Source organism: Ambystoma mexicanum, chromosome 2p, assembly GCF_040938575.1.
Source record: "Ambystoma mexicanum isolate Mex_15411 chromosome 2p, UKY_AmexF1_1, whole genome shotgun sequence".
In the NCBI taxonomy this organism is placed as follows: Eukaryota; Metazoa; Chordata; class Amphibia; order Caudata; family Ambystomatidae; genus Ambystoma; species Ambystoma mexicanum.
In genome coordinates this window covers 1,046,986,963-1,047,005,316 of record NC_090923.1, presented here as the reverse complement: position 1 = coordinate 1,047,005,316, position 18,354 = coordinate 1,046,986,963, and the positions used below count along the sequence as shown (strand labels likewise).

The 18,354-nt window shown below is 45.4% G+C and overlaps 1 protein-coding gene across 1 annotated transcript in view; it reads left to right on the top strand.

Moving 5' to 3' along the window:
- NAALADL1 (N-acetylated alpha-linked acidic dipeptidase like 1) overlaps positions 1-18,354 on the top strand; it is a 191,676-nt gene that overhangs the window by 115,310 nt on the left and 58,012 nt on the right. Inside the window, exons 10-13 of the mRNA XM_069643069.1 lie at positions 2,344-2,429; positions 12,817-12,880; positions 14,013-14,080; positions 14,279-14,370. Coding sequence (XP_069499170.1) covers positions 2,344-2,429; positions 12,817-12,880; positions 14,013-14,080; positions 14,279-14,370 — 310 coding nt within the window. The remainder of the gene's footprint in view (positions 1-2,343; positions 2,430-12,816; positions 12,881-14,012; positions 14,081-14,278; positions 14,371-18,354) is intronic.

The following is an 18,354-nucleotide window of genomic DNA, read 5'->3' as shown; positions in this document are numbered from 1 at the left end:
GGAATGTTAGAGTCAAGGTTCGAGAGCAGGTCCTCACGGATGTTCAGGAGAGCAGTTTCCGTGCTTCTGGCAGCTCTGAAGCCAGACTGATGGTCATGAAGTCTACCAACACATTCAGCATGGAGATTAAGCTGGGAGATGGCCAGTTTCTCCAGGAGCTTGCCCAGGAAGGGAGTGATAGAGATTGGGCGATAGTTAGCTGGGCAGGAAGGGTCGGAAGAGGGTTTCTTAAGAAGGGGGTGCACAAGGGAGTGCTTGAGAGGGGATGGGAAGACTCCAGAGGCGAAGGAGTGATTGCAGAAGTCAGCAAGGGCAGGAGCCAAGGAGTCAATGTGGTCCTTGATAGTTTTGGAGGAACAGGGGTGGACCTGTTTTGATGAGACTTTCATAGATCGGACTTGTCTTGAAACCTCGTCAGCAGAAAAAAGGGGAAATGAAGAGAAGGAGAGAGGAGGGGTGGCTGCAGAAGAGCCAGAGGAAGGGCAGGGAATAGAGGGGGGGAGGTTATAGGAGGAGAGTGAGGACAGGATGTCCTGAGTTTTTGAAATGAAGTGAGAGGCCAGTGCCGTGCAGAGGGCCTGGGAGGGGACAGGAGAGGTAGAGACTGCAGCAGGGTTGGCCAGCTCCTTGCAGATTTTAAAGAGTTCGGCCGAATTGTTAGATGCCGCAGTTTGGAACCATAGTCCTTCCCATTCTCTGGTGATTCCAGCCACGCATTGCCAGGCCAAATATCCCGGGCAGTTATTATCTATTGAACATGCACAGGAAATCTAAGTGATTTTCATGAAAAGGGTGTTCACTTTAATGCCATGATTACTTCCAGTGGCACACAGGAATGGTCAGAGCAATCTTGGTAGATATTGGGGCAAGTTAAGAGCTTGTGGCTAATTCCTCACCCTGGGAATGGTCTATAGCTGGCATTGCTGGGTTGGACTCTTTGAAACCCAACTGCCTTTTAAAAAATTATTTGAAACGAAATGGTCAAAAGAAAAGACACATGTTTTTGGGATCGATTCTGCCTGATCAATTGGTGTAGGAATGGAAACCCTTCGGAGTTTACTTGAAGTGCAATAGATTTTCATGAGCAAAAAAAGTTGTACGCATGTTGTTTAAAGCTCTACAATGCAGTAGATATTATGGGCCTTATCACAGCTGTAGAGGACAGGAGTGTCAGGGCCTCATATGTCTGGTGGTATCCTGCCGGTAAATCCGCAAGGATACCACCAAATGGAACTACCGCTACTGGCACCTGTTCTGCCGGAAATACCGACAGATTACATTTGCCAGTAAGAGTAGGTTAATCCCCATTCCATCCCATGGGGGGGATTGCCAGTATTACCGGCATTGCTAATACTGGTAACTTTAATACTGTTTGTTTCTTTTGCCAGTGGGGTGCCAGGCCATTGCACCGGCAAACTTGTAGTATGCTGGTCCAGAAACGTGCCGGTAAACAGAGTTACCGTCATATTAATTCAGCAACGGCATACTTGTAATGAGGCCCCCACTCATTTTATAAGTTTGCCGGTAATTCTGGTGGGATACCAGCAAACAGACCTACTGTTTCTGCTGCCCAATATCCCAGGATTTCTGGGATATTACAGGTGGCGGAAAGGATGGTAAAGGCCGGGATTACCGGTAATACCAACAGTTTATTTCTGGTGGGGGCCTGGTTTATCTCCAGCTCTCGGCTGGAGGTAAATCAGTGACCCCCCCACTGGCAAACTTGGAGTTTTGATGTGCGGTAGAAGTGCCAGTCATGGAATTTCTAGCACTTTTACCAGCATTTTTCCTGCACCGCGAAACTTATAATGAGGTTGTAAATGAGCAGAATTCTGTAATGGGACAGAGGCTGACTGATAATATGCAGAGGTCGCTGCGTGCCCTGGCGAAGCAGGAAGGAACACAGGAAGCCATTGCTATGACAGCGCTGGATGTGGAAAATCTTACACACTTTTTAATAGAATCTTGTGCAACATTTAAATTTTTAGATGGAAGCTGGATTGCTTGCTAAGAATTTGCAGCTCGGCCATTTTTCTGTTCAAATATAACCAACATAGGAGACATTTGTACTGATGAGGAAATGATTTGATGATGTTGTTTTTTAAATCACTGGTTTTGATATTCTGATGGGGATGCAGTTCTGCAGTCGAGTTCATCAGTGGCAACAATCCATCTTGTGTTTCAACATGTTTATGAACAGTGCCCGGCCATGCACTAGGTTCTAGGTTGTGGGTGGCATTGTGTGGCGGAGCGAGCCCTCGTGGCAATCATTGGCACCACAGGAAATTGATCGCATCATTTTGAGGGCTGCCTGTTGATGACCTGCTTCCTTCACTCCTGCAGGGAAGTGGCGCCCTCGACGGTCCATCGTGTTTGGAAGCTGGGGAGCTGAGGAGTTCGGTCTCATTGGATCCACCGAGTACACTGAGGTCATTTTCATGTTCAGTACACTTTGCTAACAACCTGTCATGCCCCCCTTGTATGCCGAACGTGTCTTCGATGATTTGCTCAAGAATAGTTGAAAGGTCCAATATTCTGTTTTTCCACTATGTACATTTTGTTAATGAGTTACCTTTAAGCTTTTAGTATATGTTATTTTACCCGGCTAATAACTGCTAACACCATTATATTTAAATGGCTTTCAAACCAGAACAGGTATTTTCTCTCAGTGAGCTGTCCAATTTGACATTGTGCATTTTGAATTATGTGTGTGTTGTCTTTCACTTGAGATGCTGAGACTTAACATGGACCCAGAGCTGCACAATGTCCCTACCTGTGTGTCTCCATCGGTCCCCAATAAAGGGATGTCCCTCTGTAGCAGTAGGGAACCAGAGCAGATTTGTATGGCATGCAATGAAAAGTCAATTTCCAGCAGAGTTGCATAAAACGCCCCAGCGATGCCATGTCTCCACTTCCCACAGGTCCACATTGCCATGACTCCACTTGCTTTTTCCTGCTCGAAACCGTGAGGCCAGACTGGAGCCTCAGCGGTTTTACCTTCAGTTTTGCTTTTGTTTTCTGTATCCTCGGACAAAACAGCAAACACAGAGTGCAGCATTTGCGTCATGTTTGCTATCAATAGAGTGAGAACTGTCTCAATGAATAATGGAGGCTGCTGCTCGTCTACCATTGGACAGCATACGCTTCAGTGGGTTAGTGGCAGCAAAGGCTGGATGAATTACAGAATCCTCTTAAATTAGGTTGTAATAAAGACATAGGGCCTCATTACGAGTTTGGAGGTAGCCATGCCCTTAATAAGGGCATGGCTACCCCCAAACCCGGGTCCGGGTTCCCTGAATGGGAAAATACCAGGCCATTCCGACCTTGGAGGGCCCGATATTTCCCCATTCAGGGAACCCAGACCCCGTCCATCCCCATGCCCATTGAGCCCCGATAGGGCTCAATGGGAATGGGGAGCATGCTAACAACGGGCCCGTTGTTGGCATGCTGGGCCGCTCACGGGACCCGCTAAGGACATCTGGTAAAACCAGGCGTCCTGAGCCGGTCCCGCACGTGGACCTTGTAATGGGGCGAGAAGGAGTTAACGGCTCCGGCACCTTTACCAGAGCTGTTAACCCCTTACCACCCTCCTCGTAATGAGGCCCATAGCTCATTAAATTTCAATGTCCTGAATAACTGAGCTCAGTACTAAATCAAAAGTCAATCTTCTGTGGAAAGTGTCAGCTCTTGAAATTGTATTTATTTTCATCAGTGTTTTAATGGCTTTTAAGGATGGATCCAGGATTCGAACCTCTGTTGCTCTGCATGATCGACTCGGCAACTGTTTTCGCCTATAAGAATTGGGTCAGTGAAGACTTCTCATAGAAGTGTCCAATTCCCAAACACCATTTTCACAGTTTTCAGCACTCAGAACGGCCATTCGGGAATAGGATCCATTTTGGGATTTAAACATTGTTTCATCTGTTTTTGCGGGTAAGCTGTTCGAAGAAAGGCAATGTTATTTACCGCCATCACATCCAGTGGCAGCCGGAGAATTTTATAACTAGTGGGGTGAAAATATTTGCGACACATAAGAGTGAGCGACCAAGCATAGTGAAAGAGCTCAATCGATCCAAGGAGGGCTTGTGGGGGGTGGGTTCTCCCGTCAGAATATTTTTGGAATAATGGGTTCAAATGGTGCATTATACAGCACACTCTCTGTGAAAAATTGGGTAAAGGTCAGACAGTTTGCAATCGGTTTGTATAGGGTAAAGCATGAAGAAATCCAATAGATGCAGGTCACCAACAGTACACAAGAGCATTTTCCAACACATTTTCAGGATGCCTTTCCTCGCAATATATGTCAGCATAAAAGACATTTTCACACTGGTTGTGTCCATACATTTCCCTGCTGGCTGCACCTATACATGCCACTATTGCCATATAAGACTATACTCATATGTGCTTTGTTCATAATGCCATTAGTGAATGATACTAGAAGAAAACATGTCCAAGCTGGCTCTGCAAATGAAGGCCAGTACCTACACATAAGAACATACTCCTGTTGGCTTTGCCATTAAAAATGCAATACCACAATAAGAAAACATGTTTGACATGTAATAACACTTATCATTATTGCTTTATCTTAAATGCCCAGAAACAAGTAATGCACCAGTGAGATATGTCTAGAATGGCTGAACAAAAAGGACAATGTAGACTTGCATTAACACGTAGCATGCTTGCTTTATCACAAATGCCCAGAATAAAATGCCATGCCATGGTAATAAATGGTTAGCCTGGCTGCACCAAAATGGCAGTCTAGCCACACAATAACACTTATCATGCTTGCTTTATCATAAATACCCAGAACAAAAATGTCATGCCACAGTAAGAAATGGCTGGACTGGCTCTTATTGTGGCCAGTAGCTACACCAAAATACTGGTCTAGTCACATAATAACATTTATTATGCATGACAAGTGTTGCTGCATGGCTAGACTAAACTGCATTGCTACATCCAGTCTGGCATATTTAAGTGGGCATCAATGTTGAACAAACATAATTTTCTTTAACATTGATGCCCATTAAAAATGCACCCTCTCACCCCACATCCTCAAATCTGTATTGGGGGTGCTGGGAAAGGGGGTGCCATAAAATCATCGGCGCATTCTCCAGCACAGTGAGCCCTGCTCAACATGCTAATGAGAGGGCCTCTGATTCATTCCCAAATAAAAGGTCTGCTCACTGTCTTGGTGAGATGGCCTGTGATTTGGGGAATAAATGGGGCAGAGGCCCGCTTATCGGCACAACAAGCTCTGCTCACCGTACTGGTGAGAGGCCTCGCTGATCTGATTCATCGTGTGCCCTTGCCCATTTAATTCTGCAAATCATCTGATTTGACCCCCCGCCCCTGCAAATTAGGGGATTTGGGTGTGCGGGGGGGTACATTGTTCACTCATGCACCCATACACATTCCCTCTCACATCCACACACACCCACACAACATACACTCTTTCATTCATGCACACATTATTTTCTTACCTGCTCTGCTTTGCCATGGTCCAGAATCTATCACGCCAGGTCCCGTGACACTCAGGCTCATGCGTAGCATGAAGGAAGTGGAGAGCGCTTCCTGGTTCCTGCACATAACACGCACGAGCCTGAGAGTCATCTGGAGGACGCCCTGACAGCTCTGAACGAATGGCGAAGCACAGGAGCACCCTCCTACACACTGAGAGCTGCAGTACCACAGGCAGCATCCCCAAAGGGTAAGGCAAAGCTGGGGAAGTTAATGGCCCTTGCCTTGCATGACCATTGGCCATTGGGCATGCGTGCTGGGATATGATATGATAGGTTATTTATAACGCGCTTAATACCCAGAGGTCGCGGACCGGGGATCGAACCTTTGGTGCTTCCGTGTCATCTTGCTTCCAAGGCACGCACACTGCCCCTGGGCTATCCTCCCAAGACAATACTGAGCTATCCTCCGGATACAAACTGTGAAAGGGAAACTATGTTTTCGTTTGACACTTCAAGCAAGCCCAGGAATTACTCGGGGAGCGCTTACTGGCGGCTCGTTCACAATGGTTGGGTGCACGCCTCATCACCCATTAGGAACAGGCTGCCGCTGATTGCATCCACACGCAGAATTTTTACACTATACGTTTTATTCAAAGGGGTACAACAGCTCTCAAAACTAATTTGTTCATTTAGATTCTCCTATAAATTTGAATTGGAGTAAACACTCTAATGTTTAATGATCAGTTATTTAGAAAGCACTGTATCCTGCTGCTCCCGAGACACTGTTGCAAATAATACCCAACTCTATGGCAGCCATTTCATTGCCCTCAGATGGGAGGCGGCTTCATTTATGGATCGTCAGTTCAGATTTGCACGGGGTCAGACTGACCCCACATTGGATCTAAAATCAGCTTGTGGTTAGAAAATGGTCCTTATACTTTGCACCCGGAAGAGCCCCTAGAGGTCTGAATGATGAGGGCCGCCTCCTGCTTTGTGACTTAGATTTCACATAAGTTCCTCCCATGTAGCGACGTCACGTTCAACGTAAAAGGCGACACAGAGGTGGAACAGGAAGCGGGAGGTGCACCTGGGGTGCATTCAATGCAGGGGAACTAAAAGGAGGTCCGTGGACCTCCTGGCTCCCCCTTTAAACTATACAGAATAACTTAAATGCAGGAAGAATGACTTGCACAAACACAACATGATGAGACCTGTCTATTGAATTCAGTATAAATGATTACACTACAATTTGGCGATGGAGGAAGGGATTGCGCCACCACAGAGTGCTGGAGTGACCAGAAGTACAAAGAAAAGAAAAGGGAAAAAGAATGGCACAGCAAGTCTTAGCGCCTGAGACATACCTGGCAAACCAAGGTACACCTAGCATATGGTGGCAGCAAAGGCTGTAAAGCTTCAAAGTATTTATCTAGCAATCAGGCTGATAAGAGTGCAGCGGAAAAAGGAAAGCAACAGAAGCGTAGACATGGTAGGGCCTGAGGGGGCAAGGCCCACCCAAAATCAGTAAATGCCCGCTCAGCAGCACGGTGTGGGCATTTACAGATGTTAATGTCACTGCAGAGGGCCCAATTACATTAGCTTCAGGCCCCACTTGTTAGACAATCCTGGCTACGCCTCTGGAAAGCAGCAGTATGAGTGACTGCCCTGGGGATGGGAGGGCAGGGGATATTTCAAACTCTGCCATTTGAAAAGGGATAAGATGAGACATAGAGAGCCCATATGAAGAGGCGCTGAATAGACCGGGCCAAAGGTTTGGCAGCTAAAGCAATGCATGGAGGCACAGATTATTATGGGAGGCAGCAATGACAACATGAACCAATAGGCGACTATTGGACAGCATAAGACTGAGGCACCATGTGAGGAGACCCTCTAATGCGGGGCTGCAGAAGCACCAAAAGGCAACCCAAAAAAAAATGTTGCAATGCAACAATCCCACGTTGCAAGTAATACTAACGAAAGCACAGAGTGTGGAAGTGAACTACATAAACGGAGGGAGCCGAGGCAAAGCATTGAGAAAGAAACAATGAGAGCAAATGAAGTAAGCTGGAAGGAAGCCAGCGAGGAGAGAAGGAAAACATCAAAGAACAGAAGAGCAATAGAGCAAAAGGAGAAGTTATCTAGGAGAAAGCAGACGGAACAGGAGAGTTTTTCTGGTGAGGGATGTGAAGCCATGTTGCCAGCAGCAGAGAATGGCCAGCAATAGGAACAAAGGGTGCCAGAGGCCAAAGAATGGGGGCACAACAGTAAAAAAAGTGAAGAAAGAAGAAGAAAGTCGCAGCAGGTCAGAAGAGGAAGATGAAAAAGGCCAGTGAGAATAGTGAGCGGAAAAATCAAGGAAGGAAAGAAAAGGATAACAAGAGCTACCCATGTTGCGAAGTCAAAGAGTATGAGAATCCTATATGCATGATGGCAGATTCTGCTTCAGATCTTATGCTACCATCCGAAGAACTCTTCAAAGTGCTATGGAACCGAGGAGAAATCAAACTAAAAAGGAGAAACATATGCCTAGAAGCATGCCAAAATAAAGAGAAAAAGATTGGCTTCATGAAAACACAGAGAAGTGAGACTCAAAGTGTACGTCGCAGAAAATCAAGCCGATCTGGACATAAGAAGAATTCCAAACACAGAGGAACAGGTCATAGGTGTGATCGCGAAAGAGCTGGAAAATTATTGGAAGGATATGCCAAAATATTCACTCCCTCCAAAGAAACCTTGAAGGGAATGTGCACAAAATTAAGATAAGAGAATGAGTACTGCCAGTGAAACAAAAGGTCATGGTCATGGTTCCAGTGACTGTAACAGAGGGACTAGGCACTCCACATGAGAACCTGCTAAAAGAAGGGTTTATGGTCTTTCCAACGAAGATTTTCCATCGAAGATAAGTACCATCGATTTTTTTCCATCGAAAACTGTTCCATCAAATTCCTGTACATAAAGTGCAAAGTGTAACTGCTTCGAAACCCTTTAATCGAATAGGGTTTCATTACATAAACACTTTACTTTTTTTGCATGGAAATTCGAAGGAACATAACGTTACAGGGAGCTGTCCAGTGCAAGAATCTATATTTTTAACACTGGACAGCTCCCTGTAACTTACAGTATTTATTTTTAATTGGGGGTCTCCCCCACAAACTCCCCTCAACCCCCATGGGTACTCCCCCTCTAACCCTCCACACCAACCCCCATTTTCAAAATGTAACCCTTGTCCAGTGCTGAAATCTTTAATGTATTTCAGCACTGGACAGCTCCCTCTAAATTGTGGTATTTTATTTTTAATTGGGGGGGGGGGTCTCCCCCAAAACCCCTCAATCCCCAGGTTTCACCCCCCTCTAAATCCCCACACCACCCCCATGTTCAAAATTTAACTTGTGTCCAGTGCTGAAATGTTCACTGTATTTCAGCACTGGACAGCTCCCTGTAAATTGTTGTATTTATTGTTTATGGTGGGGGGGGGGGTCCCCACTAACCCCTCTAACCCCAAGGGCACAACCCTAACCCTGACTCTTGCCCTAACTCTAATTCTAACCCGTGCCCTATCCCTAAAGCTAATTCTAACCCTTGCCCTAACCGTAATTCTACCCTTTGCCCTAACTCTAACCCTAATGCTAACTCTTACCCTAACCCTTGCCCTAACCCCAATTCTAACCCTTACCCTAACCCTTGCCCTAACCCTAATCCTTACCCTAACCCTAACCCTAACCCTTGCCCTAACCCTAATTCTAACCCTTGCCCTAACCCTTGCCTAAAATCCATCGAAATTCATTCAATGGACATGTTTTTCGATGGAAAAGCATTCAAATTAATACATTTCGATGGATATAAATCTGTTGGAAATTAATTCGATGGAAAGACCAGATACCAAAAGAAGCCTCCAAATGGGTGAGCCCCATGGTAGCAAAGCAAAGGTATGGATCAAGCAAATTGAGAATGTGCCTTGACCTCAGAGCACTGAATCAGGGGCGGTGAGCGACAATCTCCTGATACCGATCATCACAGAGATGATGCTGTTGCTGAGAGATGCTAAAATGTTTTCAAAGTTGGATATCACTAGTGCTTACCTTCAAGTGAATCTACACCCCAGATCAAAACAATGAATAGCTTTCCGAACGCTATACCCGAATGCCATTCAGCCTATGTTTAGCCATTTCCTGTTCCAAAGAATTACGACACAAACATTAAAAGGCATAGGAAAGGTAAAGTACTTCCAAGATGTCATCTTAATTCTTGGTGCACCAGAAGAAGAACATACAACAGTCCCGAATGGAGTGCCGAAGAGACAGAGACTGGATTCCACTTAAAGAAGGACACATGTGAATTCAACAAAGAAATATTGGACTTCCTAGGGTACTAAATCCCAGTGACAAGGATAGAACTCAAGGTAAGACTAGTAAATTAAACAGAAAAAGCAGCAGAGCTGACCCACAAGAAACAGATCAAATCTTGCATGAGCATGGACTAATTTAAGCCACATTTGCAGTAGGATTCTCAATGAAACTATCATTCCTAAGCATGTTTTTTAGAAAGGGGAGTCTAAATGGCTAGTATGACCAGGGAAAATGTTAATGCACCGAATCTGAAGCTTTTCGATGCAGAGTGCAAAACCACGATAGCAGTGGCTACCTGTGCATCTGGATTGAGGACGACGCTAATGCGAAGTGAAACATGGGGAATGTACACACTAGAGTTTCCATCAAAAGACATCAAAAGCATTGACTAAAACAGAACACCACTACTCACGTGCACCTGGGCAGTCAACCACTCCATGACATTTGTGTTGGGAAGGAAGTTCAGACTCTGGACTTGAACATAAGCCAAACCATTGTTAAACATATTGGGGCAAAGGAGTTTCAAGAAGCAGACCCCAGACCTGCAATGCTAGCATAACAAATATGGAAGTATAGTTTTAACATTGAGCATATAGCATTGTAGCAAGATCACCAGGCAGCTTGCTTATTGAGAATCCTAGTAGAGAAATGACACATACTTGAAGTTGAAGGAATAATGTATGGTAGCCATGACAACCGGCAAAAGCAATCCCTATGACAGTGCACTTACTACAGAAGAATAGCACACGTGGCAGTGAGGGGACCCCATACTGAAAAAAATAATAGATTTCATGGAAAACGGATCGGCCAAAGAAAGTTCAAGAAATGCAAATATACTGATAAGTGTCTACTAAAATACATGTTCACTGTGGCTTTATGAGCGGAGATGTGATGATAATCCCCAATACACTCAACAGAAGACTTGTATATCTGGGGCATGAAGCGTACACAGGAACCACCATGACAAAGCATAGAGTATGAGATCTATAATGGTGGCCTTAGATGAACTCTGTAGTAAAGAGCATTGAGCATTGAATGCAATGAAGGAGAAAGGAGCCTGACAACATGGCCCACTCCACACATTAATGTGTTATGGCAAAATGAGTCTTGGACTCAAGTGGGAGTTGACTTTATTGATCGCATGGAGTATATGCCAGAAGATCAAATGTGTGCTATTGTTCTGGTTGACTACATGTCAAAATGGATAGCTTTGAAGGCAGATCATGACTAAGCCAACAATACAATTCTTCAACTAAGTATTCAGAAGAGAAGGTACCTGGCGTCAGACTTTGGAATCCCATTCACATCTGAAGGGATGCAAGGATACCTAGAGGGAAATGGCAAAACACACAGTAAAGCCACCTTTTACCACCCCCAATAAAACAGACAGGAAGAAAGAATGACCCGCTATACCAAGGTAATACTTCAAGCAGCACACCGCAGTGGCCTTGATTGTGAATAAGACACTCTCCAATGAATAGCTGTTGACCGAACGACATCAAGCATTCTGACAGGAGTATCTGCTTCCTATATGATGAGAAAAAGACAGGTAAACGCAATATGTTCCCTGCTGGACTGGCAGCAGGAACAAGGATCAAGAAACCAACAGAGAGCGAATTAGAGAAATATCACATGGCCTACAGCAGAAAAGGAAGACAATTCATGACAAACGAAAAACAGTAAGAACACATCACCAACAAAGAGGCGAGTGGATCAAGGTGAATCTTACACATATATTTGGCTCCCATCCAAAAAGCAATATGAAAGAACATTATGTACAGACCACTAACAGAAGAAAATGGAACTTGTTAATAATAGCACTATATTGGCAAAGAGAAGAAATAGGCTCAAGGCAATACTGTGCCCTGGGAGCCAGAGAATGTAGCAGAGACTGTTACAGAGAAGTGAATGTAGAACTTGCAACACACATAGAGAACCCAAAGACAATCGGCATTAGAGGCATAGAAAGAAGAGACATCATCAAAGAAGTCCAGAGAGAAGAAAGAACTGCAAGTGAGAAGGCTTCTGGATCAGAGGGAAGAGAAAAGATAGTAGAGACAGCCCTAAAAGATCTACTCGAGAGAGAAGAGCTTCAGAAAGGTACATGGTCTATGTATTAGATTGGTGTAAATTTGCTTGTTACAAACGTCATGATCAAAGTGCACACGAGCGATGTTACTGACGTCGTGCAGGGAAGGCGGCACCAGGACGAAGAAGGTGCGCTTGGCGTGCATTCAGGGAGGTTCACAGAGCTCACGGCTCTCTCCTTGAACTGTCCAGAATACTTACTTGGATCATATGTTTTCCCTAAAGGCTAATTTTGCCAAAACCCATTTCCCAAGTGTGCCTTCAGTGCTGGGGGAAACACTTCCAAGGACCTGCCCGGCCCCTTCCCCTTCTCTGATGTGAGGGAAACCCACACAAACCCTGGAGACGTGTGGCACTCGTCCCCCACCCAACTCCATCCTCTCATGTGGGGGGACACCCCGGCAATCCCTCGGAATCGCGCCAGCCCGCTTACTCTGGCTGAGGTTCCTGGCGTACACTGCCATGCCCTGACCTCACCCTGCCCCTCCCGCTCCATATTGCCTCAGCCCGCAGCCGCCACTGTTGCTGCTTCCGTTCCCCGGTGTCTTGTACATGTAAGCACATGCACCAGACAGGCCACCATTCGGTGAACAACTTTACTAACAATGAATAAATAAAGACTTGTGCAAACGCAACATGGCGAGACCTGTTTATTGATTGCACTATAATCGATTGCCCTCCATCCCAGTTGCTAGATAGAAGACCTGTTCAAATCGGATAGGATTGAAGCTTCTGCTAATATAAATGCTAATAAAGAGGGTCTGGTGCCATCCAAGTTTTATATTTTAAAACAAAAGAAACAGCCATCTTTTGAAATATTTGCTACTTAAAACTTTATGCCCGACGGGTGTCTCCAAAGAGTGACTAATGATTGCATGTGTTTTTCTCTCCGGCACCCTTTCCCGCTTTTGCCAACCTCGGTGCAGGAATATTTTAGCAAGCTGAGGGAAAGGGCCGTGGCCTACATCAACGTGGATATCTCAGTCTTTGGTGAGTGCAGCCGCGTGTGCCTCCTGCGTTCCTCAGCACAAGCACAGCTTGTGGTCACCAACTACCAGTGGCTGCTTCACGCGCTTGGAGGGGACCATTGTACTAGGGCAAGGGGGCCCACACTTTGAATGTTGCACATCTCAGCCTGTCCCCTAGGATCTTGCACCATTGACCGCTTCTCATCCGACACATTGGCACACCTGCTCTCCTGTCCGTGGCTCTTCATACACATATACGCCTTCATTGGGGTCTTCGACATCTACATCCACCGCTGAAGGGTATTTGGCTCATCCATCAGGCAACTATCTCCATTAGGAGTGCCTCCTCTTGCCCTCATAGTCCTTTTCTGTGGTCCAGAATACACACAGAGGCTTCCATCGTGACCGCTCCATCTTTCCCTTGCTCGAGTCCAGTGGCTGTACTCTATTGCACATCAGAGACAGTATTGCATTTAATGAGGCCCTGGTTCCCTGTTCCAGTGCCTACTGTTCAGTGTATAAGTAGGTGCACCCTTTGGGACTACCTGCACCCTGACTGCCATGAGTACTCTGTGACCCACTGGGAACATCCTCCTTGAGCTTGTGCTCTTCCTTGCATCAGGGGCACCCACTTGCACTTCTCTGTCCCATCCTCTATAGGTACCACCATTAAGGACCCTGCCACACACACTGAACTTTGTTTGCTCTACGAATGGTTATGGTGCACATGTTGATAGGTCTTTTGGGTCCTCCTCCTTCCCTTGGGTGGGTGCCTTGAGGCCCGATCCACCGCCCTTGCCCCACTGTCTACCGTGCTTGCTACACATCTTTGCCTCCAAGGAGGACCTCTTCTCCATGCTTCGCTCCAATGCCTGTACTCTGCGGCTAATTATATACATAGGTTGCATGCATTAGTGACTTCCTCCTTCCCATGGTGACTACTCTAGGAGTGTTTGGCGCACATTTGTCTTTCCACTGCCTTCCCTTGCTTCAGTACCTGTGCTCTGTGTCTCACTGTATGTCTGCCTGTGTCTTTTAAAGACCCCATCCATCACATGCTTTGGTGTCTGTGTTATATAGCACGTCTCACAGATGGACACATCCATTGCACCCGTCATCTCTATCCCTCACTCTTATTCTCTTTGCATTTTCAGCCAACGCAACATTTAGGGCGCAGGGGACACCGCCTGTACAAAATGTCATCTTTAAAGCGGCTCAGCAGGTGAGCAAGATTCCTTGTGCCAGCAGCACCTCCTATGTCTATATGTATCTCTATTTGCTTCTGCAGAGCACGCACTTTCACCCCTAACTATCTTGGTGCTTGGCGATCTCCACCACCAGTCCCTGTTGTCTGAAAATGCGCAGGTTTTCTCATAAGGGGCAACAGAACTAAATCACCAACCTCTTTTTTTGTCTGCAGGTCAAAATTCCCAACAACACGATGGTCACCGTCTATGACAACTGGAAACGCTTTTTCAACCGGACCAGCCCAAGCTACGGCCTCATTCCAAGGTCAGGCATCAATTTTTCTGGTTTGTTGACCCTCTTCACTCTCTCCCACTCTATGACTAAGCTTTCCACCTCTGTGAAATATGAGTATAAAACAAATAATTGTATATAAAAATACAATTCTAAGCGGAATTACTTCTGACAGGAGACTTCACGAGTTGGGTGTTAGCCCTTAAATGCGGCAGTAAGATTATTACTGCTGCATTTAAGGGCTGGCCCTATCATGAGTTGGGTGGAAAGTTTTTACCTCCAGCTTTTTGCTGGAGGTAAAAATCCAGCTTTCTGCCCGTTTTCAGGGTTTTTGCCGGTGCTAATACTGCCATAAAACTGCCGTTGGACCCAATGGGGAATGGGAAATAACCGTTAGCCTGCTACATGTAATCTGGTGCTAATAGCGCCAAACCGAGTAGCAGTAACGCTATTTGAGCTGGCGGTATCTTGGCGGTATTACCGCTGGGATACCGCCAGTCTCGTGGTGAGGCCCTTGGATTCAACTTTACTCACATGCCACAGCCCCCACCTCTACATTCAAAGAATTGCTACCCCATAACTGGGTGGGACCCAGAGCATTTTTCACATAAAAGAAAAGGAGATTGCCATTCTAGGTCCATGGGGCTCATTATGAGTTCCCCGGTATTCCGGCAGGTACCAGAGAACTACCGTACCGACTCCGCTGCCTGATATCCTGGTATTACCAGGATATTACAGGCAGCGGAGGCACCGGGAACTCTCCTGCTCCATGGAGTCCAATAGGACTCCATGGGATGGGGTTGCCTGAATCACTGGCACGATTAGTAAACATGTTGGTGATTCAGGCATTTATCTGCCTGTAGTGGCCTGATAAACCAGCAGGTCAGGCCTGCCGGTAGATCAGAGCCCCTGCCGGCAGACTTGTGGTTGGCCAGTCCAGTAAAGTGCTGGTACGCAGAAATACCTGCACTTTAATACCGGACGGGCCAACACATAATAGCCTGTATGTGTGAACAGCCAGCAATCATGTCTGCCTATCTATCTGGGAGCACAAGGAGGCCACCCGGCAAGTAAACACTGTTCAAAAGAAGGTAAAAAGAGAGAAATATACCAAGATTAAAGCAAATACATCTTCACTTTCTGTCTGAGCAACAGGGTAAGTCCTTAGAGTAGCCAACCACCAGAAATCCTTTGGCTGACCTCTGTCAATGGTTTTCTACAAGAGGGCATGGACATCATCTATTTTCTCTTTTGTTATAAGACAGCAGAGGCCGGAGGCTCGCTGTTAGAGACCATCTTTTGAGTCCATTACCTGCAATGCTTAGGTGGGCATGGTGGCCCATTTCTTGACACTCCAGAAAGGATGTAAAGGCGCAGAAGCGTTTGCAAGGGCTTGGGGTTGATTGTACCATTCTGCAGCCCAGATTTGGCTGGTGATGCTGTTTGAAGTGCAAGCCCCGATTGTGCTGGCTTTATTACTATGGCTACAGATTGTGCTGTCCCCTTTTACTAATCATCTGGGCACTGACAAGGACACAGATGAGAATGTTGAAGAGGATTTCCTCAACATAATGCCTTTGGTGTCTGCCTGGCAATTCAACTAAGTTGAGACCTAAGCCTTTGTGTATAGGAGGTCTAGATGACATGGGCCAAATAAGTATGACGTTTTTGTATACGAGTACTAGACCCTCCCCCCCCAAACTGAATACAGATAGCATGATAGGCTGATCAATGATCCCAGTATTGCAAAAATCAGAGCTATAGTGCTTTTGAAGGTAAAGAGTGCATATAGGGTGACATATATTTTTGTAGTCAGAATGACTCAAGAAGTGAAGGGTGCCTCGGGTATTGCACGCACATCATAAATATGTAAAATATAGTCTGAAAGCTGGATAGAAAATTAGTTATGCTCAAAAGTAAAATGATTTGCCGTTTGGTAGCCGAACATCTAGGCTGAACAGGCTGAGATATTTTCTAAGATGGATGCCAAATCCAAAATGGTGTCATGAAAACAGTTGTGCAAAGTTTTGAATCATTCTGATTTTGAATATTCTTCGGCACCCTTTCAATGTGAGATAAGCACGTCTGTTATGGTATATTTAGAATTTCGTGGCAAGAAAAGCAGACATGGTTGATAGCAAATCAGATAAGAACATGGGAAAGCTACCAATCAGACAGAACGGCTGATTATTTGGCAAAAAATACAAAGAGCTCATGAGGCTTCCCACAGTGTGAGCTGCCAAGTAAATTTGGCAGGGTCTCAAGAAGTAGATAAGAAGTGGTTCTTGGCAAGAGTTTAAAGTTGTGTAATTATGTTTAGCTGAGACTGGAATGAGTTTATCAGTCTATGTGTCAGTCAACCTATGCTTGCCAAGATGAGATAATGTGAGCTTTGTGAGTGACATATAAGCCAACCAATCAAAGACAAGGAGGGCTTATATTAAAGCATTATGCCATTGGAGAAAAGCATATAAAAGCAAGCTGATTGTAGGAGCTTTGTGTGCTGCTTCAAGTGTCTTCTGAACCCATAATTAAGATGGCGGTGTCCTTGTCCAGTCTCCAGTGCCAGAGTCTAGAGATGTCAAAAGCTGATGAATAGCAGAGGGTCCCCCCTTAACATTCTGGCTGTGGCAACCAAGTCCTGGGAGAATCACAGCCTCTCTGGTGTGATGACCAAGAGGTTAGCATACAGGTTCAGGCCCTCTTGGACATGAGAGTCAATGTGTCATTTTGGCCCAGTCGCGTGTGTTGTTGGCCACTATGAGTAGAAACAAGGGTTTAATAGCATCCCCTGTGAGCATCTGGAGATGGAAGTCAGGGTAAAACCACTCCACAGAGAAGTCATCTGGTCACATCTCTGCCTTCTCTCTGACAAAGGTCCAATTGCCATTGCCATCTTTGTGGTTGAAGTCTTCCTTTTTTAGTCTCACCAGCCATACAGATAAACGTCATATCAACCTTTTTTAATCCCTAAAAGAGGCAAAGTCTCCCAACAGAAAAAACAGGAAGTAAAAATACTTCTTACAGAAAGTAGGAAGCAATTGACAGAAAAAGAAAAAGAACCACAAACTACCTCCTAATCCTGCATTTTTTGCTGACTTTCAATAGTCGGGACCAAATATCCACCTTGAAGTCATAACCTATATCAACTTCTAATCAGACAAACCATACTCTTTTATAAATTAGAACATAATATGTTTTATTATTGTTGACTCATCTTGAGTCTCTCTTTTCTCTTTTTGTGTTAAAAATACATAAATCACATAAAACATATCACAATGTGGTTTGGGTTTGGACAAAGCATACAAAATTGTCCTATACATTACATCAGACAACAAAGGAAAAAAGAACAACACCTATGTAGACAATGATAAATTGGTTTCTTGATGATAAACAGGTGTTGAATACCTATCACCTCATGGGGTATTTTTTATTAGCAATGGATGAATTTGCAGAGAATAGTGTCGACGTGGTGCGTTTCGGCCCAAACGGTCGAGGTAGACCGCATCCAAACTTGGTCTCCTCTTTAGTTAAACAGGGCCTTCATCAGGGCAAAACTTGATACAAGTGAGGAATAAAACCTCCAACACCCAATAACTTCTTTGACTTTAAGTGATGGACTTCCAGGGACAGGTTGAATTGCTTGTAGCTATCAGTCATCAAATAGTGACCAGAGCCCTTGTCACTGGCTGTAGGGCAAATATGCACTGTGATATTGATAGTATTCAGTCGATGTGAATGTTCAAAAAAGGGGGGGCAACGTGCCCACACCACCACCTTGTCTTGTGGCTGGTAGAGGTGCCTGTGGGGCAGCTGGGGCCACGATGTTGATATTATTTAATCGCGGTCGCTATGCTGTAAAAATCAACGTCCCACAACAAACCTTATTATGGAAAAACATGGGCGTAGCGATATGCCGACTCTGCGAGCAAACGCTGTCTCAGTCTCACGGGCGACAACTGGAACAGCAAATTGACAGTCAGAGGCCTACACCCTTCGTTCCACCCACACAGTCCC